We start from the raw sequence: 25,149 nt of genomic DNA on the forward strand, positions 1-25,149 counted from the left end.
GGATCCAGCTGGGGTGAGATCCCTCCGTAACTCCGCAGAGCTGGCAGCTAGAAAATCCACCTCTTTCTCTGTAAACCACGAGAGTTTTGCTGAGATGACTTCGGGATGAACAGATTCCCCCACCCCCATTTTCGACACCAGAGAACATCAGGATTTCACTTAACAAAACGAAGGTTTAGATATAGCCCAGCACAACTGGCCTGTCCCCAAGATGAGGCCAGGGAAGAAGAGCACTGAAGCTATGGTGTATGGACTGGCTGAAAGTTTTGCTTCCTGCAAGGCGCTCCGTACCTAGCAGATCAATACGAGACCTAGCATCATCCCAGATGTTGAAAAGAGCTTGTGGGAGCCCACCAGCAAGGCCTCCACAGCCACTCGCTGCACCCCAGAGGACAGCCTGGATATCGCCCGCCCCGCTGCGGGCAAATCGAGACGGCTCAGGGCAGGGCCGAGCAGCAGCGCGAACACGGAGGCCCCAAAGGTCGGAGCGAGCAGGCAAAGCAGGCTAGAATTGGCAAAAATCAGGAAAGGTGAAGAAACAATCCAGCAAATGGAGGATCTGGGGTCAGAATTTAGGAACCGACAGAGGTGCGGAGTGTGTGCAGAACACACGCTGCTTCCTGCCACACCAGCGAGACAGCCACCACTGCGCACGAAGAGCTGCCTCAGCCTGGGCCGCACAGCTGTCTCCTACCCTCTTTGGGACAGACCACCGAGTCATGAGAGAAGTATGAGAGAACTGGGGGAGAGACAGATGCAGGGAGGGCACCATAAAAATGAAAAAGCAAGGACAGGAAACAATGGGACAGGCACCGTTTTCCTGAGGCTCTGCTTTCCAGGACATCCCATCTCCAGCTTTAAGAGCTGCTACACAAGAGGTCTGTTTCAAAACCTGCAGCCAAGCTCCAGGATTTCAGGTGTCACCACCTCCTGCTGAGGGCACAGGAGTAAGTCGGAAGCTCAGCAGAAAAGTCTGCATACGGCTTGTATCCAGTGTTAGCTGGAGAGGGGCTTCTGTCGTGGATCAGATTTTCAGCTCTGCCAGTGATTCATCCTGTGGGTGACTGTGTACTGCTCTACTCCTCTAGGAATCTGGGAAGTTGCACAGATTTCATAAAATATTACATTAACGTTAAGTAATCAGGAGACAAAAACCCAACAGATTCAAGGTAGAAGAACCCTTTTGCACAATTATACATACTACACGGCCAAACTAAAGAAGCCAAGAAACCCTATTTCTAGCATTTTCACGTATTAATGTACTTAAAGTGTTCTCCTTTACTCTAGGAACCCAGGTTTCCTAAAGCCTATCAATAAATGATCAACAGAAGTCATCTGAAGTTATGAGCAGCAACCCTAAGTCTATTCAGGCGAGCGTTTAATACACGCAACATGAGATGCTCTGCCCACGAGCTTCTCTGCTTATGTTCATACCTAGTCCTGAAGAATCGCATTTGGCCTTTCTGTTAGAAGCATTAGGAAAGATTTTCTCACTGCCACCCCTTCTGCAGCAGGGTGTCCCCAGCCCCATGGATTGGGAGTGACCCTCGGGACTCCCCACACAGGCACGCGTTCACCAATTGCCTCCAACGCCCAGCACAGCTCAGTGTGACTGACTGCTGGAGCTACCTGAGAGTCACCTCCATGCTACTCTGCACAAAGCAATTTCTTTTCTTCCACCTGTTCAGGTGGGTGCTTCACGTGTCATCCGCCCCAAGGGGAGGGAAGCACGCTGGCCAACAAAGTGTCATAAAGAAAGCGAAGCAAGTTACTACCCTAGGCCACTTCCTTGCCTAAGTTCTCTAGTTTCAAGGAACGGGTTTCCATTAGAAGCATTCATACTTTATAACATACAGAAGGTTGAAGGGAATAAGCCAGCTTCAACTAACACAGCTATCCATCCCCTGGGCTAATAACCCCACAAGCACTTCTCCCAGGCTATCAGAGATGGGTGGTCCTTCCCCCTTAATGCAAACAGCATCCGCCCTCTACTCACCACAACCCCTTTTTGGGGTGGAGAGACCATGCTACAGCATTGAACTCCCCCTCACATGCACCTGTTCCTGCAGCTAACTACGGCAAAGCCCGCTCGTACTCTGAGGTAAGCTCCCCAGTGGCATTACTTCTGCCTTGCTGAAGCATCCCGTCCAGGCCTCACTTGAAAAACGAAAAGCGTATCTCAAAGCAGCAGCAGGATGGAAATGCACCGAGCTCAGCTCTAGCGATGCAGACGAGCGGGGCTGGCGCCGTGGGTGGCAGTGACTGCACGTAAGCATGTGGCCCGAACAGGAGCCGGCGCAGGCCCAGCAGTGACTTGCCGAAGCCTGTCCGCAGGGAGGCAGCAGAACTGGAGACGGGACGCGGCCGTCTGGGTGCTGAGCGCTGGCTCTGCCCCGTATCCGCGCGCAAAAAGGAGCGCTTGGCGAGTGTTGAGCAATCCCGCCGAGCAGACATTTTAAGCAGGCAGAAACGGCAAGCGCAAAGTGCACCTAAATGGAGCAATAAAAAAAAAAACAACAAAAAACAGAGGCAGCAAAATCTCAGAAAACAGGCTCCGGTATGCCTCGCTCCTGTCTACTGTCCAGCAAGCGAGCCAGCCCCCGTAAAGCAGCAGGGAGCCCCTCCGAGAGCCGGCCGGGTCTCAGCAGGATCAGTGCACGGCACCAGCTGCTGGGCCCGGACAGAGCTCGAGGGTCAGAGAGCCCAGCTCCACCGCGCCTGCTTGGCCGCACGCAGGGAAGGCCGGGGAGACACTGGCAGAAATCGCCTAAATTAGAGGCTGAGGGCCGGTCTGATCACTGGGAGAGAGCTGGATGATCGGCAACACAGGAGAACGCATGGCAAATGGGAAAAGAAGAAAAAGCCATATGTGCTAGAGCACAGCCCTTGTGGGAAGCTCAGACAGGATTAGGAGGCTTGCAGCAGATTGTTTCTAGAGGCACATTTTAGTGCAGTAACCCTTCGTAAGCGCCTTGCAAACAACCCTACAAGAACACAGTAACGTGCTCCCGTCTGCGTGTTTGACTTGTGCTGTCACGACCAGGAGTTACAAGCAAGCTGCTGTGTTTTCACGTGTTTGTAGCATTACTTTTGGGGCTGACAAGTGCCACGCTTTATTTCAGACTAGCACACAAGTGTTTGCAGAGCACCTATTACTGTGAGCATTACAGAAACATCTCTCGCCACAGATCCGAAGCGCTGAAGACGATAAACCCCTGAGCAAGTGATTCTGCTGAAGCACGAGAGAGAGCAAAGCTCTCCGCACACCAGCCAAGCTTCCAGGTGCAGGGAAAAGGGGGAGTGTCAGCGAGCCTCTCCTCTCACAGCCTGCAGAGAGCAGTGCTAGCAGTGCTGACACCCGCTTCGTTTCCCCAGCCTCATCACACACTGCGCCGGGCTGGCCGCTTTCGTCTGCAGCAGCGACTTACGAGGGGGTCTGCCAACTGCCGTTGCACAGCGCCAAGGCCCTGCAAAGCATGACTGCACTCGTTTGTGCAAGCGGTTGAAATTTATTTTCAGAAAACGAAAAAAGTAAACACGAACAAACCATTCAGGTAACAGAGCTTCGTTTCACACAATGCTAAGGAGCTTGAAACTGATATTGCTTGCAAAAGCTGTTCTCCGAGTTATCAACAAGTTCCTACCTGGCTAGCGCTCTAGTCAGGGCTTAAGTGAATGTGCTTTGTAAGGACTTCCTAAATCGTCACTAAAATGATTTATCCCCAGAGTTATTTTACTATGGTTATCCCGAGAACTTAATGATCGGGGTCTGCTCTATAAGCCACTGTTTCCAGGGCCTACAGGAAGCATATTCGTACAGATGAAATCTAATTCAAACTCTTTACAAGCACAAAATCCAGCTTGTCACTTCTTCGCCTTCATGTAAGCATCACATCATATTACGTACGATAATAAGATCATTGTTAAGGTCTTTTTAGAGCTTGCTCCTACCCCAGCTTCCTAGTCACTCAGAGCTTGGGAATCACCCAGCACATTCTTGGTTTTTAAAGGACCTAGCTGTTAAGACATTGCTGTCTACCCCACTGCTCGTATACCCAGTTACATCTGTTTTTCACATCTTCTTTAGCAGCCCCCCAGAAATCACTGCTTTTAGATGCTGGACCACGCATAGCAAAGCCCAGCCCTGGTAAGCAGAAGCCAGCAAGGACAGGTAGGGAGCGGTCACCCACCCCCGCTGCTGCTGAAGGACGGGCTTGCTCAGCGCTCGCACAGGAAAAGAACAGCTTAAGACTGAACGTGGGGTTTTTGTCTAAAAATAAGTTACAGAAAGACAGAGGCAGTTGCGAGCACCGTCCTGATGAATGGTCTCTTCCAAGTTCTTTTTTAAGAAATCTAGAGCGAGTTGCCCACATTTGGTTATTTTTGCACATTAATGAATAACCTCCAAGAAGCTAATTAAGGCAGGCTCATCTTTGCGAGCGTTTGTTGGCCCCAATACAACTGCACAGCTGTATTCGCCACATGAGAAGGCATCACCACTAACAGGACGCTGCAATCACCCAGCGCCTGAGCACCGCTCAGCGTGGTTTGCATGGAAGGCGCCGGGGAAGAGCAGCATGCTTTGCTAAGCCGCTGTGAGGCCTGGAAGACAACCAGACTTTTCCTTGGGTGTAACGTGGCCAAGTAAACGGCCAGAATAAACTTCGCCTCCAGTTCACACGCCACTTCTGGTGCAAGAAAGCGAAAGCAGAAGTCACTTCTCGTTACAAGCTTCGCAATTTTGAGCCGGGAAAAGAAAAGATAAAGTTTGTCCCGGGACCCCTGGTTCCGAGCGGGAGGTTGGGGAGGAGGCCTCCCGAGCTCCCTCTAGACGGAAGCACCACGGGACCTCGACTTCATTTCACCATTTACTGACGAGAGAAAGCTTTTTGTTTTTTCTTTGTCCCCCCCCCCCATCTTACCCAGGAAGAAGAGGCGGCTTCCTAAAACAACAGCAAGTCCCCGTGGCCCCAGAGGGGGCCAGGAGGGGACCGCAGGGCTGGGGTCCAACCCCACGGGGCTGCCCGGGAGGGGAAGGCGAGGCACGGCCCCGTCCCTGCCGGGCCACCGCGGCGGCTCCTCGGCACGGCGCCGGCACCAGGCCCGGGGGCTGCTTCGCCGGAGCGCTTCCGAGGCGAGGGGAGCGCTGCTCCCGGCCGCCGGGAGCGATTCACGGGGGGAAGCACGGCACGGAGCGGCCGGCCAGGAACTTTCCCCGCACTCCTCACACCGCGCCCGCAGACCCCACGCGCACACGGCGCCCCCGGCACGGGGGAACGCGGGGAGCCCCGAGCCCAGCCAGGGGCGAACGCACGGAGAGGAGGGGGGGAAAAAAAAAGAGAAGAGCTTCCTACGGGGGGGGGGGGAGCTTTTGTGGGGCTCTCCCGAGCCGGGCACGGCGGGGGCGCCGGGAGCGTGCACAGCGGCCCCGGAAGGGGAGGGCCGGGGGGCAGCAGGGGAAGGGGCGCTTCTCCAGAGGGGGCTCTGGGCTCCCTGCAGGCGCCCTCCAGCAGGGGCAGCGCCTTGGGGCCACGAGGGGGGTCCCCAAAACCCTTACCCAGCCTCCCCCCCCCCCCCGGCCGCCCGTTACCCGCCCCCCCCGCCCGCACTCACCTGCCCACGCGCCCAGGGCCGGCCCCAGCGCGGCGCGGCCGGCGCCGACCCCCCAGACGCGCAGGGCGCCCAGCAGGCCGAGCGCGCCCCGCAGCGCCGCGTAGAGCGCGCCCAGCGCGCCCACCCACCAGAGCAGCCCCGCGGCCGGCCCCATGCCGCCGGGCGCCGCCAGCCCAATGGGCCCTGCCGGCCACCGCCGCCCCGCAGCCGCCGCCGGGCCCGCCCCCGCGCGGCCGCCATTGGCTGAGCCGCCGCTCGGCCCCCGCCGTCGCCGGGCAACGCCGCCGGCCCCGCCCGCCGCGCCGGGAGGGAGGGGGGAGGCAGAGAGCGGCCGCGCGCCCCCGTACTACTTGCGGCCCGAGTACCCGCGTGCTCGGCACGGCTCCCGCGCCGCCATTGGCCGGCGGAGGTGGCCGTCAGGCGGAGGCCGCGCTGCGGTTGGCCCTCCGGCACGGGGGCCTCGCGGGATTGGCGGGTAGGGGAGCCTCTCCTCCCGCCCCCCTTGACGTCATATGAGCCCATTCATAAAATGCTCAGGCTCCGCCTCGCCCCCGGACGCGGGCCCAGGCCCCCCCCCCGCCGCCCCCTGCCCCTTAGCGCGGGTGCGGGGGGGCTCGGCAAGGCCCTGCCTCGGCCGGGTGTCCCCCCCCCGGCACCCCGAGGTCCCCCCGGCCGTGGCACAGTGCTGCCGAGCCGCCCCCGGGTCCTTTCCGGGGTGCCCTTGGGCTGCTGGCGCGGGGGGGGCACCCCTGGGGCGTGTGGGGTGGTCACCAAGCGCCAGGGGAACGGAACCGCAAAAAAAAAAGAGATTAAAACAGGCTTTGGGAGGTTCACCCGTTTTGTTAGTTTAATGAAAATAAATGCTTTTTACATCTGTTACATAAACATAGGTACACGGTGGTTTTTCACTCAAAAAATACATGTACAAAAAATACACTATTTTCCCCCCGAAAGCTCACCTCTTGCTACCCCTTTTCGACCAGTGCCCTTGCTAGGGCTAAATCCTGCACTCTACACGAGGAAAATTCCCAGAGCCCTCACCAAGTGTTTGCCTCATGTGACAACGGCCACAGGCAGGACTCGATTACGGGTGCAGAACTGCTGGAAATTTTTCGTTTTCCTTCCATTCCATACAAGCCCTTCCTGAATGTGAGACCTTGTTTAATCTGCGTGGAGAATATCTGCATTTTTGCATGGACATGTGGGAGCTGGAGAGCAACAACTTTGTTACGGTAACAGAGAAGAACACAGAAAACCAGAGGGAGAACCTAGCTTCAGTTCCCATGGGGAACACAGTGCAACTGCAGGTTGTCGGGAAGCACGAGTTTGCTGCGCTCACACTGCACGGTTGCTTTTCTTCACACAGGAGTTCTCAAACTGCTCGCAGGATACTGGCACACCGCTGGTTCTCATTCTTCTGCCTTCCAGAGGACAACACAACGAGGGGACAGGATACTGCAAAAGCATCTGCAAAGAGAAAAGGAAGCGGTTCAGAAAGGTTCAGGAAGAGACCTGCTCCAAGTCAAGACAAACACCAGCTCGAGTAAGGGATGGAAGGTAACGGTACCACCAGGGTCACCACAGTGTGGAGAACAGCAGTGAACTGGAAGAGGCTGGAAGAAAGGAGACGGGCACTGGGCAGCCCACAGAAGCGTTTCATGTCCATGTAGGTTGCATTTACCACGGGGATGCTGCCACTCACAAAGGGGTCAGAACTTGGGGTGCTACGGAAAGACCTGCTGGCCTCTGTCAGAGCCCACTGTCTTCTCTTAAACCGTCTGCTGCCCACAGTAGTGCTGTCGTGCTGCTCCCCAGACCTCATCTGAAAAACCTTCTTGTTGTGGTCAGGAGAGAACCTGCCCCACTGTTCTCCCAGGGAACCAATAAATCCCTTGACAGAGAAGCACAAATACAGCAAGGCACTCCTCACAAAAAAAAGAAAGTGTTAAAAAATAATAATGGTTATTCAACAGCATTGCCATTTTTTATGCTGTTCTGTTCAGAAAGAAAGGCAGTCCTCTGAGAGGCTTACAGTCTACATTTAGACAAAGATGAGTCACAGGCAGCAGGGAAAGGGACTCACTGGAAGGGAAAGAATTATACAAAGGTCAAGTGAGGGGTTTTAGATCTCTTGCTTAAGGTCATCATACATTCCTGGGAAACAGGCATATCCCCCTTTCCAGGGTTCATCCTGGTCTTCCCACAGACCTGTTCTCACTCCCCACCAGCTGCTGCAGAGCCTAAAGGAGCACCCAGACAGCTGTGCTGATCAAACCCACAGACATTTTGAATGTGCTCGCACATCAACATGCACGCACATGTGTACGAGTACCTTGCCAAGGCCCCTGAGATCCACGCTTCCACAGCACCGTTTATCAGTCCAGGCATGAAGTCAGATGACTGCAGATGCAATCTTGTTCAGGGTTGCAGTGATGCAAGCGCAAGTCAACCCACAACCCAGCTACACTGCTCCCATTTCTCCATCACATGGACGGTGGCCAAACTCTATGGCAGATCACAAGAGAGATAAAAGAGAAAGAAATTAGGAAAACTAAAGGAGCAGGTACATGCCTGAGTAAAAAAGCAACAGTAAACAAAAATGAAAATAAGGACGCAGAGCTACAGACAGGAAGAAATCAAAAGATGTAAAGAAGACAAGAAGGAGAAATAGAACAAAGATAAAAGTGCAGCCAGTAATTAGAGACGTTCAATTTTTACCGTCGCTATTTCCTAAAACTTTGTGCCACGTGAGTACCTCACAAGCGGTCCCACACCTGGGTGAGACCTCATTCCAGCACCTCACACGTGCCTGCTCCCTCCCGCCCCGCTCTCGCAGCACTGAGGAGAGGCCTTGCCGCAAGCTCCGTAGCAGGGAAGCGCTGCCACCGCCACCACCACTGCCACCAGCGCTGCCACCACCAGCACCGCCGCTGCCACCGGTCTCGGCACGCAGGAGGCCGGAGCCGGCACTCGTTCCTCACCCGGCTCTGGCGCCATCCACCCTGCAGGGACACTGAGAAAGGAGCGGGGACCGCCGGTTATCCGGGATGTGTCACTTTTCCTGCCGCTGAGAAGAAGTAGAGTCATTTGTTTCACTAAGTGGCGTTCTTGTACCCAGCACTAATTTAATCCCTTTACAAATACGTTTTTCACTCTAGCAAGTCAAGTGCAGCTCTCTCTCCTGTACAGTCATCCTGCTCTTGTGCCTCTGCTACCATTACTCACACACATCGCAGTGAGGCCACATCCAGCACAGGGCTAGCACTGCAGTGTTGCCTTGCCCAAATCCAGAGCTCCGAATTAAGACCCCCTGCCTCAGGGTGTGATGCAGCAGAGAAGAGTATCCAACACGGGGATCCAACCAACCCGGGAAGTGAAAAACTCTCTATGTGAACCAGCTGGACACGTCCACAGATCTCTCAAGACACTTCAAATAGCAGTGAATCCTAACTCGGTGTTGAAGCAAGATACCTTGGCTTGGGATTCCCAATCCTGAGCCCTTCTGTAGGCCCCTACTCCACCCCCCTTGCAGCGCTCACCGTACGCCTCCCAGCCCACACACCAGTCAGCGCTCACCTAGGTGCTCAAAGCTCAGCTTTCCCCTCTGCCCGAGCATGTCCGTACCAGCCGAACGTGGGCTAGGTGAGGCCGAGTCCCTCCTGCCCGAGCTGTTCCACAGCACCCACGGATAATCACCCATCCGTCAGCCTAAGCGAGGACAGGGAAAGCCAGCGGGATCGGAGAGACTGGGGAGCTGGAGGTAGCTTTCTTGTTCCTGTCCCATACGTAAACCTCAAGCACTCATTAAGGCAGCAGTCATTAAAGCACTTATTATGGGCAGCGCTGGAAGCAGGTATCCGCATGACCCTCCTCACCCCTCGTGTGCTCCCAGAGGGAACAGGGCCGTGGGGATCTGTTTGACTCGGCTGGCTCTGAGCCCGCACGGCACCCATGGGCCTAGCGCCAGGCACCAAGCACCCGTGGAGAAGGAAGGGGCACCCGGCCCTGCCGGGCCCTCAGCAGCCACGGAAGAGCAGATCGCCCCTGCTCTGCAGGGCTGTCGGGTGCAGGGGCGGCTGACAGGGGCAGTCTGAGGGAAACGGACAGAACTAGTGACACGAAGGGCCACACTAAGTAGGCAAAGGAGCACCGCTGTTGATTTCAACGTTTCTCTAATCCTGCAACTGAACACTTTTGGCTGCAGTTTCTATTGGAAGGACAGGAACCTGCCAACACAAGTCAGAAACACAAGTCCTTGAAACCAAGTCATCCAGGCTTTGGGGGGTTACCATACCGTGTAACAACTACACCTTGCTTCTTCTTTCTTAAATAAAACCGAGGCACCAGGAACATACCCTTCTGCGTTAGGGATTAACATCCCTGATTTCTCAACAACTGATCTGTGGCAGTGACAGCTAAACAGAAACTAAAGCAAGATAGTTGTCTGTGTGTTAACCAGTCAAGTCTAGACTGTAAATTTAACATGTCACACAGGTGCACATGGGTCTTTACAAGAAGATCTGTTCAATTCCTCTTACAACGAATAGAAAACAATATAAATGACGCTATAAACTTCTAGCACTTTATACAGGGATTTTTTACTTTTACTTACTCTCGATTAACAGGCAAGCTCAGCAGCCTCTCATAAAGGCTCTGTATTCTCCTTTTTGTTGCCATTCTCTGTTCAGAGTTCCCAAAAATTATTAAAATGGAGAGCTGCAGATCCCCTCCTCATGCAACACTGGAAAAGGTTTGAGCAGAACGTGCACGTGCAGGTTTTTGGTCTTGTTTTTAGTTTTGGTTTGGTCTTGTTTTTAGTTTTGGTTTGGGTTGGTTTGTTTGTTTTTTTAAGCCACCAGCAATGCTGGAAATCAAGTAAGTACTTCTTCAAAAGAATTGTACTAGTTGTGCATGCTGCAAGCCCAAGTGCAGAACGTGTTTATTGGAGAGACAGGGTATGGGCCACGGCAACAGAAGATTAACCTTCCTCAATCCTACAGCCCACTGAAGTGTATTGATTTTGAGCTGAAAATATCATCTGTAGAAACAAAATACTGTGTTCTCATTGTCTAATCCTTGATGTCTCCGCTATCCAGTTTCGCAACTGTAGATAAGTGATACAGACACTTGTCCACATGAAGTGAACAAAGTTCAGGAATGCGTGTCCCTCACGCCACTGCCAACACGCAATGTCACCTTGCATGCTGCATTCACTTTCAGCCCCAGATGATGGACTACATTTGATAATAAACCTTTGTCTCCTCAACTATAACCTATTGTTCACCCACCGCACTGTATTATATACACTCATCCCTCTTTCACTGGATCCTTTTGTGGAGTGTACTGAATGCAGAGTTGTGCCTACAGCCCTCCTCCCACCCCCGACCAACGCAACCGATGTCTCTGAGGGGCTCTGTCTAGCACAAGCTGGTTCCTGTCTGCGGGACAGGAAAACACACAGCATTTCCTCCCCTCCACGCACCTACTTCCCCCCTCCCGTGTTCCAGTGGACTAGCTTTGTCACTATATCCTTTAGAAAAAATCCTTCTTCCTTGGGCGCCTCCTCCAAGGTCCGTTTGCTGGATAGTTCTGGTGCCCCCACCGTAACCTGGTACCTCCAGAAGATTCTGTCTGGGCCACTCCCAGCATTTCACGAGCATGAATTATGCTTTGAAGAATGCCCCTGAAGAGTGATGGTTAGAAGTGAGGAAACGGGAACAAAGAGTTAACGAGGGCACTACTAGGAACAGAAGAAAAAAAACATTGCATATCCTTAACACCCAGTTATGCTCCCCTCCCCTAATTCTGGCTTCCACATTTCCCAGAGATTTCTACCAGTGAATTTTAACCATTTGAACCCAGCTGGCCTGCTGCAGGAGCGCCTGGTGGGGCAGACCCCACGTGGCAGTGGCAGGGGGGGGCCTTCCTGGGACAGCCCCGCGGCAGCACCCTGCCCTGCAGCGCTCAGAGATGGCGGGGCAGCAACGGAGGTCTTCTCACGGGTGGCACCCGGGCAGGTGGCTTGGGGGCTGAACCTGAGCTTTAGGTGCTGAGAAGACACCGAGATGCTCCAGTTTTTCCTTCAGGGATGGTGAGAGGAGAAGCAGTATCAAAGGGCGATAAGATGTTGGGGAATTTATGGTATTGCCCTGCTCAGATGGGCGAGGTCTGTCTTCTCTAACTGAAATATTCTTTGTGCACTACGGTGGGACAGCAAAACTCATTTCACATTCGTATTTTAAATCGAGCTGTCATTTCCCTGAATACCAGAATAAGAATAGTAGCGATCGTTTGGCCTCCTTCCACAGAAACACTTGAGACAGAAATGACCACCACCACTCTGGAACAAGTGCAAACAATATTTTTATCTTACTTATTAGTTATTCTGCTTTGATTAAATTTCAAGGTAAGTTTCTGCATAAGAAGGCACTGCAGAAAAAGTAGCTCCAAGAGATGTCATTTCCTTCCTAAGATTTTCACAAGTTGGAGAGAGACCGAGGGAATGCCAAACTGCATTTTTCTCTTCTTGCTATTTCTGTTCCTGTAGATGCTGCTATAACAACAACATCCGACAGCTTTTGTAGCAACTATACGATCATTTTAGGGGGTTCTGAGCTATTTTTTCCTACGGAAGGAGCTTATAGGGGACCTGATCATTACCTCTCCTTTGTTTTTTCATTCTGAGAATAAGAGGAAGTGAACTACATAATAAGGCAGGAGACACCGTAAAAATGCCCCCATGCAGAAGACCACCTATTCAGGTGGCATGAATCACCCATACTTGTCTCGATAAACCAGCAAAAGAATGGATTTGTTCTACTCTTAATAACAGTATCAACGCCTTATCTTTAATATTAAAACATTACCTTCTGTTCCTGTTTTGATTTCATTATTGAATAATGTGGATGTAATTACCAGCCTTATTACACGCACGCTTCTCACTAATAAATTCGCTCCTCCGACCAGTTGTATTCCAAAAGGTGCACTACGGCATGAGAGAATGAAAATAACTGCTGACATTTGTGAAAGTGCCTTTTTTATGCAGTGGAAAGACAGCCTTGTAGGATGACACGGGCACATCAGGTCAGAAAATTTCCTTTTGCTGTATTCCCGGAATTACAGTGGGAAAGACCACGACTTCCTTCTAATGCAAAAAGGTCAAGAGAAGAAAAGGAGAAAGCATATGCTATGGTAGGTATGTATTTCTTTAGAAAATCAAACTTAAGATGGAAGAGAAAAATCTTTCAGGAATCCAAGTTAAATAATGACCAAGAACATTTCATTCCATACTCACAGAATCACTTTACAGTCACATTTCTGCCCTGTAAGCTTCAAGTTTCTGTCTGCAGCTCACACGCTGCCATCTATTATAGGGAAAGTGTGCAAGAAACCATTTAGAGATAATATTTCTTTTCTTTGTCTTCCCAGTCTTTCATTCCATCTCCTACCAGATGAGCCTTCCATTTTCACATGACTTGTTCACCTCTAGGGGGATGAAGGAAGTTTAATCCCTATAATCCATTCACTACTCTGTTTCGGCAACTAGAAGAAGTGCCACTGGTAGCACTTAATGCATGTGTTGATGATTAGATTGATTCCATCGGTTAGTTTTCTATTGACCATTGAATGGAAAGTTACCTCCTTAAAACAAATTCTTTCTCTCTCTGAATAACCGGAGACAGTTGTGGACTGAAAGATAAAATAAGAAAGGATGGCTGAGCAGTGACTGTGTATTTCCCTGCTTTGTGGGAATTTTCTGAATTTCCCAAATAGTGACGTCAGGTAAAAATCTAAAATGTCTGCCTGGGCTATGGCAGCCTTGCTCAGAAAACAATGTTCTTAGATTTTAAGATTCTTCTGTTAATTCTTCAGTGCTGCGCTAAGTACTATGTGTAAAAACTACTGAGTCTAAGAACAAAAGCAGAAAAAAGATACAAGGCCTCAGGTAACATCCCAAGGGAGCTGATTATACACGCATTTCTGAACGCAATACTGTCTTGCCCTAGATGACTTCAAGCTTTTCATTTAAATACTTTCCTAAAAGTTGTTCCATGACAACATCTACAAATAGCACATCCAGGGACAAAGAAGTCCTGCAGTGCTGTGCGAGTACACCTTCAGCCATTATTTGATATACAACATGTCCAAAGCGTACAGAAACTCCGAATGCTGATGTCAGCAGGGTAAAAAACATGGCTTCATTTCTGCCAGCACAATTCAAAACATACATGAGATGTACTTGATAGCGAACGGTTTAGTGGGTGATACTGGTGGCAGAGAGATGGTTGGACCAGATGATCGTGGAGGTCTTCTCCAACCGTTATGATTCCATGAATATAACTGAACTATTCTGCTGATGGTAAGGGTCCGAAAGAAAGTAACGTGATTAATGGAAAAGGAAACCAGGATGACAAAGAACAACATTTTCAAAATGGGCCCAACGCAAAAGTACACATCCATCTCATGATCCATTTTGCTGATATAAAACAGCACAGGAGATGGGATATCCAGCATTGCTGAGTCAAACTCCCTACCACTCTGCAGAACCACATGCTGACGTTCTTTTGTGAATTTACCAAACTTCATTTTAAAAGAAATTTAGATTTCTATCTCGTTTGAAACCTCTCCAGAATATCTGTGGCCTGATAGTTAAAACTTTTATTGTAATTTCCAGCAAATCATGTTTATTAACCCTTTCACATGCGTTTTGTCTTAGCTTGCTTACACTAACCTTGAGCTCACATAGCTCTTTTCCTCCCATACATAAAAAAAACAGTGTAATTGTCAACTTTGGATCTTTCAGGAAATGGTCTCTCTATTCCTCTTAACATCCATGTAATCCTTTTCTGCATCTGTTCAATCCATCTGTTCGGAACAGTTTACCTGAATGTGGGTGATCAGCTGGGCTCCGGATAAGGTCTCACGAAAACCACACGCTTCAACAATATCTTCTATAGGTAGTGGAAGTCCCTCCCGTAATACATTCTAGGATACCACCTTATTTATTTATTTATTCTCTCAGCCACATCATATTAGCAGTATGCTATCATTCTGCGGCTGACTACTACACCACCTACTAATTCACTGCCAAACTGATGAGCTCTTCTAGGAGAGACTGTGATTAGCTTCTATTTGCATCAGCAAATCCCATCAAATTCTATTAATCTTAGCCTTACTTCATCTTGTTGGTACATGGATATTCCAATCCCACTCTCTATTGATGCCATCTCCCAGCTGTGTGTCATAAAATTTCCTTACTGCACTTCGACTTCTGTACAAGCGTCACTAAGGAAAACACTACATAATTTCTGACACAGTCAAAAAAACTCAGATTGCAGCCTCCTTTCCATCAGTACATCCTCTTTCCATCTATTATCTCTCAATGCATTCCAAAGTTGCATTACAGTTTCATTAGTCCCAATTTTTTCCATTTTACAAATTTCCCCCCATGGTCCAATATCACTGTACCTGACAATAAAACATATTAGATCTACTGAATTTTCTCTGTCGAGAAAATCCTAACATAAAATAACAAGTTATTCTGGCACAATCTGTTTTTCCTAAAAATATGTTGCGTTTCATTGCGTTTTTCATTTATCTTTGTCTATTTCTTCCTTCAAAACCTGTGGATTATGGCTATGAGATTAGAAAACAGGTATTACAAACTCTGTCCTTCCGTTTGGCATCCTCAAGTATTTCCCACCCTTTACATGTAGTTTCCACTATTTATATGGTATTTAAAGTTACACACTTTTAGAAAGAGAATATATTCTATTTGCTGCGCTCATGTAATTCCACTGTTATTGAAATAAGAAAACAGAACCCAGTAAAATTGATTTTGGAATGAAGAACTAGAAAAGCAATGGTTCTTTTCAATTGTGAATAGAGTAGGCTATGCACTAAGAAGTTTAAAATATGTTACAACAGATCATAGACACTGGCGTTTTCTTTTATGGTATTTTATTTTGCTCTGGAATTGCTGATTTTGAATCTCAAATCATCTTTAACAGTTTAACTCTGCAAGTCCGAACAACCAGGGTACATAAAGCAGGCACACAGACTCTTACCCCATTTTGCGTACAACCAACAGTTTCTTTTGGTAAGCAAAAGGACATTTGTTCTCCACTAGAACCATACCTTCCCTCAAAAAAACCCACATTTCTTTGCTGTCTTTCTACTGAGACTTACATCCATCCACATATACTTTAACAGCAATATTACAGATGGTGATTATTGGCAAAATATGGTGTACTTTCTGACACAAAGACTTCTGTAGAGTTCCTCCCATACCTCCTCTCAGACCTGAACCATGACATGCGCGACAGAACACAAAATTATGATGCACTCCCATTTTTCAGGTCATCTCAACATCTCTTCTTTTGCACGTAATCATTTACTAGTTAACTAATAATTTAGGCTTTCTTCCATGTTTCCAGAGGATTGCGATTACAATAAAATGAGATTGCCTAACAAAAATCTTTCCTATACCATTCCCATGAAGTGTTTAAACACGCTCAGCTTAAGTTCATTAAGCAATATTAAGTTCAGTCAACCGCTGATGCATGCAACAGTATCTTTCAAGATTTGCCTTCTAAGAACAAAGGGAAAAAGTTAAAGTTCAAGTCCATTTAAGATTAGTTTTACATACTTTTATTTCTCTTCCGTTCCCACATAAAAAGAAGCTATCTCTAGCTAATGAACGGATTCCCTGAAAACACCAGAATGCTTAATGAGCACCTGATTTTGCCCTCTGGGCCTACTATTAATAAAAACCAAACAAACGGGTAATATTTTTCCTCCTCTTCCTTCCTTGCCCGTCTGGCGCTCTGGTAAAACAGCCCTGCTGCCGAGTCCCGGGAGCTTTGCAGATCTGTCCCTCCAGAACTCCAAGGCGCTTCACCTCCTGCACGGAGCTCGCTTCTTCCCTCTCGCATCGTTATTTTCGCTCAGCCCGTGCCCCCGTGGCTAGAACCTGCACACACACACACATCCCTTCCCGAGCTCCGGGTGTCCCAGCACACGGCCTCCCCTCGGGCTGGTGCACGCCGAGCGGACCCGGGCGGCCGAGCTCCGGAGCCGGGGCCGCTCCCCGCTGCCCGCCGGGGCAGGACCGGGCCGGGCCGTGCCGGGCAGCGCGGGCAGGAGGCGGCCAGCCCGGCCCGGCCACCCCCGGGGGAAGGCGCAGAGCCGCCACTGACCTGCGGGCGCCCGGCCGGGCCGTGCCGTGCCGCGGGGGACAAAAGCAGCGCTCCCGCGGCGGCTCCGGCCGGGAGCCGGGCAGAGGCAGAGCCGGGCAGCCCGTCCCCACGGCCCCGCCACCCTCCGGGCCCCGCCGGCCGCCATGTCGGGCGGGCGCGGCCTTGTTCCGCCCGCTCCCGGCATGCCGCGGCGCCTACAACTCCCAGCCGCCCCCCGGCCGCCCGCCGTTAACCCTCTGCGGTGCCGAGGGGGCTCCGCAGCCGCTGCCGGCCCCTCGCCGCCCGCCCCGGGCCCCTCTTTTCTCCCTGCGGCCGCCGCTGCCTCGTGGTGGAGCCGCCACCGGGCCCCCGCTGGGCCCCGGCTCCTCACGGCCGCCCCCGGCCCGGCCCGGCCCGGCCCGGCCCGCGGTGCCTGCTCTTCGCGGCCCGGCCCGGCCCAGGCGGCCGCCGGGTTCCTGTGCTCCCGCGGCGGAGCTGCCGGTCCCCGCTGCAGCTCCTGGCTACCGGCCGCGGGGCTGTGCGCTGCCCGCTGTCTGCCAGCTAATAACAAGCTGCTGACAAGTCCTCTCAGACTTGGTGTGTTTTTTTTTTTTTTCCTTAGTGCTATTACTTCAAAAGATAAATTCTAGTAAGTAAATTAACTCAAAAACAGCCTTACGAGCCCCCAGAAACTTTGGGACGACGTCACCAGGAAATACTGTGTTGCCCTGCAGAGAAAGTAGTGTGAAAACTCTGTCACGCTATCACACTTTGCCCTCTCCTGCTTCCTATACGCTCTTCATATAGATACCCAGTATACGTATTATTAACACATGCGGCACTTTTTCAACTCCTGCCTTAAAATAAGCAGCAAATTATGTGCATACAAATAACCTACTGTGAGCTAAAAAATAACCCACGCAGTCAGAATCCATTTCTAAAGTCACAAACTGAAGGGGGGAGACAATATAAGTTCATTCACAGTACAACCTCCTAGTAAAACTCACTGGGTTTCACCGGCCCCCCGCCGGAGCTGTGCATCTGCGCCCCGAGACCCCCCCAACACACGCAGAGTTCGTGTCCTGTACGTCTATTTCATTTGTAATATTTTTTAAGAAAGCACCGTACAGCAAATACAAGTCAAATGGCTCTAATTTGTAGTGCTACAAACTGTAACATGCTCAGACGTGTAACTGCCTGACAGACTACACAGAAATCTGGCTTGTGCTCCAACCTCTCAAACAAATGCAAATATCCAGAAACATTCTGCTATTTCTCCAAAATTAAAACACTAAGTAAAACAAGCTTACTGCCAGGTTTTTCATACAAATACTTCTTTTTAAAAAATAAATCAGTACAAATTTATTATTCATTTTAGACCACAATCAACAGAGAGGAAAGAAACACATACACATTTTCCTTTAAAAAAGAAAAAAAAGTATCGATAATAAAAGCACATATATAGCTGCTTTTTTAAGATTATTTTTTGGTATCCTGTCCCCTAAATCAGCCTTCAAGCCAATAGGTTTATCTAGAGAAAACACAATTGGAAAGCCTTTTTATGTTGTACTGTTTTTCAGACACTTACAGAAGGTTTTTAAAGACAATTCACAGTCACGCTATTCCAAATGGCACAAACGTAATTATTTGAAATTTATTCCTTACTGTGGCAATTTTTACTTTGGTATGTTTTTCAAAATTTCCTTGGAAAACACAATCAATTCCCGTCCAGGTTAGCGCACCTACACTTTTCCCTCTTTCTCTACATTTTCTCTTCACTAATCAATCACAAACATTTTACAAGTATTCCACATATATACGACCAAGTCTTAAAAAGGACGATACCACAAGAGAAATGCTCAAAAACAAACTGAAGGTGTAAATGACCTCCTGCCATATTCCAGACGTACCTACAAAATCCCTGCTCTCTGCTACAGGATTATATATTCCATTATGAGTTCGGCCTTTTTATATTTTGTACTATTTTAACACCACAAATTTATAGATTTTTAAAATTGGCATGTTAAAAGGGCTTTATTTAAGGATTTCAATGAAAATAGTGTTATGTTTTGTCATATTACCATAATCCTTCTTTTTAAATCACTTAGAATTTCGGTATAACCTAATTAAGTAATTTTAAGTAAGTCTTAACCCAAATACATAGATCTAATAAAAATGTATTTTGCAAACAGGAAAAATGGACTTCTAAAATGGATTCCTCAGGTATGAACAAAAATGCTAAAACATTTTCTACCCACAAACTTTGAGATGGACTATTTCACAGCACTTGCATTTAAAAAACTAAATACTTTTAAGAGAACAAATTTCACCAAATATCAAGCATAACGTTTCATTCCAATTGTATTTGTTTATTCATTTTATATTTAAAAGAAATCCTTCAATTTTCCTTTCCAAAAAGGAGGGAGAATATGGGAAGAAAACTACTGCAAATTCCTAATTCTCTATCTGAACGTATTGTTTATTTCAAAGTCCTTCTAACAACAATTTCTATTCTTCTTAAATATTGTATATTATTTTGGTAGTGGAAATATTATTATTTGAATTTTTGCCTTTTAAAAGGCTGCAGAGCAACATTATAGATTTTAGAGATTTCAAGCCATTTTTAATCTCTCTCTTTTTTAAATGCTACAAACACCAATTTGGTAAATGGAATTTACATTTCTCTCTTGTCTAAATTATCAGAGTTAAATAAACAATCCAGACCAGATAGAATAAGTTATGAACCGTAATACAACAGCACGTCCAACACTTTAACACAGCTCCTCTCTCTATTGGTGTATAATAAGCTCACACAAAGTATACAACCTCTTAGAAATATAGCCTCTTTCCTGATCAGAAAATTTTACTTAATGACTAATTTGACCTCAAGGAATTGCATATTATCAGAAAGCATCCTATCTATAGCTTTATGCCATTTACTGACTCTTGCTTAATTAACCAGCATGCTTTAAAAACAAGTATCTTTCCTTCAAATTAATCAAAACAGACTATTTTTAATTGCTACGACATCAAATATATTTGTGAATATAATAAAGCCACAAACAATTAGAAAGAACTATTTTTTTTAGCCCTGTCTTTGACCAACCACAAATTACAGCAACCACTTCAAATTTATCTGGTATTCTAATACAAGGGGAACTGAAACACACACCACAGCTAACAAATACATCTATCTTTCTATAACATCCTATTGTTTACATGTTTTAATGGGAAAATCCAGTACAACACAATCGGCACTGCTATTCTCATGCAACTGACCAGACCTCAGAAGGACTTCATATTTAGTGCCCTCCCTCACAACACTTTGCCTCCTCACCTCTCCCAAAATAACACAAAAATCTTTGGGCTTGTGCAAAATGTCACCGACAAACTACAAAACCGAGAAGGCCAAAGGGTCAGGTATTATTTAATCCGAACAGAAAAGTTATTTTCTTTCTATGTCAAAAGCAATGAGTAACAGCACGTTACCTGAGAACTGATGCTCATTTCCTTTGGACAGCTGTCTTTCTGTCCAAAGCAGGGGCTGTGCCACATTCCCTACAATGTAAGAGAAAATACATTAAAATTATTATACATTTAGGCCCATTTCTGATCATTCCAATTATCTGGCCGTCACCAGGCTTTCTATTTCTCATGCTGAAAAGCATTTAAAAAACTCCTGTTATATTCTAACTAGGGCCATCAAAATTGTTTTTGATAAGTCAGGTACTCGTGTTAAAAATTATCCCCCTACATGTTCAACACAAGTTCGAGAATCTCCAAACCTGTTTTTAAGTTCGTAGAGGCCCGTAAACTGCTGCAAACTGCATCTCATTTGCATCATTTAATCTGTAAATTGCATGACCTTATACTAAAAAAGAAAAAAATCACTTATTTCACATAAATTGAATTTTTTTTTAAAGCAATTTATATGGGGGACAGAGTCCTGAGATACTCCTTCCCACAACAACTTTTCCCTCCCCTGTTTTAAAAGTTGAACACCTTCCCAGATAAATACAATGTTTGCTTTACCCATTTTTCTGGGATTTGTGTTATTGCGTACTTATTTGTTATAACACAGAATTTACACAGGCCTGCAGGTTTGAGATTTCTATCTCCTCCTTCACCTGTGAGGCAGCTGCCAGCTAAAATCACTGTCTATACACCATTTTTACGCCCTTTTTTTCCTCTGTGCCTTTTCAAACAAACTTCAGACAAAAAACAGTTAAGATAATGAGTACAAATTCACAGCATAGTAAATTTCCCAAAAAAGCCCTTGCTTCAATTTTGTCATTTAATAAACATTATCAATGAAAGCCATGGTCAGAAAACCCCAGTAGTGTAGTGTGTAGCATTTATGAGTAAATAGCTTCGCCTTTTTTTTTTTTAAGGAAAAAAAAAAAGATCTGCCTATGTTGAAATCTTTTCTTCCATCTTTTACGCTTCTCTTTCCGTATATTTTCCCCTCCTCATAGTGCTTAGATCCTTACAGACTGTTGCCACATGTATTTTTCCACCCTATTTCCTAGACATTGACAAAAGTTAACCAAAGAAGCATTTTGCACGAGGTTATCGTATCTAAACCTTTTCTTTCCTCCATTCTCTCTTTTTCTCCATGGCACCCTATGCTTTTATTTTACCCTCTGCTGTTATTTGCTTGGCTTTCGCCCACTTTTCTGTATATTTGTCTCTTGCTGACCAGGCAGGAAGAACTGAATGTCTCTCTCTCCCATTTGCTACACTGTCTCACTTTTTTAGTATTTCACAGATTAAACATATTCTACCGTCATTTTCATACGTTTTTAGAGCTACATTTTTTTTTTTCCTTCTCTAGGAACTTGCTGAACAGGCACCCATATTTTTGCAAAGCAAGGTGAGCCCTGTGCTGCTCTAGTACATGCTCCTATCAGCATACTTGTGTAAATGGCTCGGAAAACTGTGATGCAAGGCATGAAGAGGGAAAAGGGGGTGACATGTGGAGATGCCCCTTAACATCATAAAGAAAAAAAGATTTAAAAAAAAAAAAAGGCATTTCTTATCAACCCTGACTTTTTAAAGAGATACCATCAAGGAAAACACCTATACTAGAGAGGGAAAATCTTTACCTGGATCACTAGCAACACTTTTCTACGCTAATAAAAGTAAGGAAATTTTAAAAATTCAAATTTACTGTTCAACATCACCTGTTCAGGATTTACTTTTCTGCATTTTACTCAGCCTGGGGAGTGAAAGGCGCCTGTTGGTTTCACTTTTGTTCTCAGCCAGTTTCACTTTCATTCACTGGCACAATCTTTTATATTTTTGGTTCAGCAATGTTAAAGACAGCATTTACGTTTACAAACAATCCCCATTACACTTACAATATGTACAATTCACGTCTATCTTTTGTTCGGGACACTAAGGAAGCATAAATTGGGGGCCTAAAAGTAATGGGCAGCATCCTTCTAAAGGAGCAGCTTTCACCTGTCACATGTTAAGCTGAGGTCTGCTCCTTCTTTCTGAAATCAATAGGAAATGTGCCACTAATGTCCCTTACAGCAGGATCAGGCCCTGGGTCTGTAATTTGCAACAAAGAAATTCCACATGCAGACTAATATGTTGCTTATAAAACGCGATGCTTGCCTTTAATTATTTTCCTATTCAAACCAAAGGGGGGGGGGGAACAGAACAGTTGCTGCATTTACCTTTCTGTCTGCTTTTAAATCAGCTAAATACCCTTCTTGACATGGGCCATATGAAATGAGAGGGTATCTATCGACTTTGGCTTGCATGGGTAGGGGGAACACCGTACCTCCCTGCTGCCAACTGCGGATAACTAATTCTGCCTCTTGTGCCAAGGGCAAGCTGCACGAAACACCCAAGCGCTACAGAAACACTACTGTCTTTCACCAGGACTCTGGTTAGTCAAAGTTTCCAAAACATACACTTATTTAATCCTCATTTTGTCAGGACAAACCACAATGCTTTCAGAAACTACAATTAGCCACAGCTGAGAAAAAAAAAAAATGGCTTCCCTTTATATTTTCAGAACAGGTATCTTCCCTTCTAAATTCCATTCCTGCTTTATGACAGACCCTAAAACGCATCCATAAACTCACACGGATGTACAGGTATGCACACGCACGTACAACGAAACCTTGCTCCAGCAACCCAGGCACTGCAATTTCTCTCTCTGTAGACATAGGGGTTCCTGAGACATTGGGACTTACTGGGAAAGACTTTAGGGTTTATACGGGTTGTGCAACATTCACTTTTCCAACCTCTTCCCCAGGAATTCTGTCCCACAAGCACACGCAGAAACTGTCATTAGCTGCTTATGGTAATTATTCTCCTGTTTACATGCCCAATGTTAAATCTTAAAAGCCTACGTATGCAATTCCCCTAAGAATACTCGTATCTCGGTTTTATTTACCTCACCTTTTTATTGCACCGTATCCCACACAAACGGAAGCGGGGCATCGCGCAGTGCTCACGCACCCCTCCACCAACACGCGCACGTTCTCCTGCCTCGCCTGGCGCCGTGCACCTGCCATGTTATCACGCCACGCGCCCAGACACGCGCGGCTCCCGTGGCAGTGCGCAGCGAACGCTCCCCTGCTCCCCCGCACTGGTGCCACCGCACAGAAGCAGAGTAAGCAAAGGATAACCCCCTCAAACGATTTCTCTCTGCCTTCCTCCACCACTCCTCTCCTTTCCCCAGCAGACATCTTTCATGCTTCCAAGGCCAGTTCGACATGAGACTTGCACGTACACTTAACTTTAAGCATAGAAATGCCCTTCCCGTGCTCAGCGGGGTTGTTCACTCACTCGGGTCACCTGTGCCGTAAGGCGATTCTGTGCCACGCAGTGCAAGGCGACGGCGATGCCCTGGATCATGCAAAGCTCAGTTTACCACAAGGCACGATGGCAACACTGAATGTCACTGGAGCACACAACACGCTACCTGGATGTCCGAGTGTAGCCACCTTCCTTCCAAAGGGTGAAATTCATTCTTGCCTAAATGCAGCGTCTCAGACTTGTTTGTCCCTGATTTCCTCATGTGCGAGTGAGCTGCTGATGCAGCGCTCTGGTGGGAGGCAGCTATCACATGGAGTTTGCACCAGGCTCTCACCCAGGGCTACATCTCCCCCAGTCCTACAGCGGTCCTAGAAAAAAAAAGACTTTGCTACCACTATCTTTCACTGCGTTTGATTTTAGGAGGAAAGACCCCGAATTGTATCAATTTCTTTAAGAAACAATGAAGCTTAACTTAGAGGCACTTGTGAAATCAGTAATTATCCATCAATTAATACTGGTGGACCATTACCAACGACAGAAAGAAGCACAGGGAAATAAAATGGCATGTTTCAAAATGGTTCCTGTAAAGGAAGTGTTTCATAACTTACGCTTGCTCTTAAAATGCAGCTCTTGGTGTGCTGGTAGAAATTAGTTCCTTCTGGAGAATTCTGTCCTGTATTTTACCTGCTTTTCATATAAATATTTACTCTACATTTTATATGACTTTAACTGGATAATTTTAGCTGTGTGATTGCTCTTTATCTTCTGTCTCCTGATACTAAGGAGAAATGCCTCACAGCAAGCACTGCCAACGAACCCTTCCCAACACCGGGAGCGGGGCAGAGGGGTCGAAGCCTAGGGAAGGAGGGTGGTCGTTCCTCCCCTGATGCTTTGTGTTACGCTAACTCCTGAGTGCAGACGAGAGACCCCCGGGTGAGGTGTCCTGCCCCGCCACGCCAGCAGCTCCCTGGGCTCCTAATGCCCCGCTGCCCTCTCCTGAGCACAGAGATGGACGCCCCAGCAGCCTGCCTCTCCTCTCCTCCTCCCATCCGCTGGCGAGGAAGGGAGCATTAGCAAATACTCATTAATGGATCTGTTTTGTAAGGCATCAGGCATAAACCCCGGTGCTATGTAACAGTCACATTCTTAATAATAATTGTAGCTGAGAGTGACGGTCACGACAGGCGGGTTAAGCCAAGGCACCGAGATGTGAACAGGCCAAACAGCGCCTGTGACAGGTGTGCTGACTTTCCACCCCGTCCTCGCTCCAGCTCAGTCTCGAACACCCCAGACCCTGGCTGTCTTTACCTCTTCCCGGTCTCCGAAGCACTGTCCTGCTCCGGGCTCGGCGGGGCCTTCTCACCAGAGACACCACAACAGCAGCGAGGCCAGCTGCTGGGGACGGGTCAGAGGAGAGCATCCCCGTCCCTCTGAGGACCTCGCTTGTCACTGCGAGCCAACAGCATCCGCAAGGGGACCGACAGAGATACAGCGAGTATTACAGCACAGGTGCTATCCGTGTCTTCTGACCCCTACTTTAACCAACCAACATAACGCGCCCCCAGGGATTTCCAGTACAATC

At 47.9% G+C, this 25,149-nt stretch overlaps 2 protein-coding genes across 4 annotated transcripts in view; both read right to left on the reverse strand.

The window, feature by feature from the left end:
* Nucleotides 1-6,025, reverse strand: part of HSD17B12 (hydroxysteroid 17-beta dehydrogenase 12) — a 76,266-nt gene extending 70,241 nt beyond the window's left edge. The window contains 3 exon segments of the mRNA XM_083837249.1: nt 5,614-5,902; nt 5,905-5,979; nt 5,981-6,025. Coding sequence (XP_083693375.1) covers nt 5,614-5,902; nt 5,905-5,979; nt 5,981-6,010 — 394 coding nt within the window. The 5' untranslated portion in view covers nt 6,011-6,025.
* Nucleotides 6,026-6,152: 127 nt separating this feature from the next.
* Nucleotides 6,153-25,149, reverse strand: part of LOC310900025 (uncharacterized protein) — a 64,147-nt gene continuing 45,150 nt past the window's right edge. Inside the window, exons 3-5 of one of the 3 annotated variants that reach the window (XR_014584789.1) lie at nt 20,280-20,348; nt 7,946-8,118; nt 6,153-7,080 (exon numbers count right to left, since the gene is read on the reverse strand). Coding sequence is in view for 2 of the 3 variants with exons in the window: in XM_083837255.1 (XP_083693381.1) it covers nt 6,949-7,080; nt 20,280-20,348; nt 23,734-23,829 (297 nt within the window). In the remaining variant the exon portion in view is untranslated. Of the gene's footprint in view, nt 7,081-7,945; nt 8,119-20,279; nt 20,349-23,733; nt 24,457-25,149 lie in introns of those variants that run through there. The other 2 variants (XM_083837255.1, XM_083837254.1) reach the window with 2 other exon arrangements.

This window comes from Anser anser, assembly GCF_964211835.1.
Source record: "Anser anser genome assembly, chromosome: 5".
Classification (NCBI taxonomy): domain Eukaryota; kingdom Metazoa; phylum Chordata; class Aves; order Anseriformes; family Anatidae; genus Anser; species Anser anser.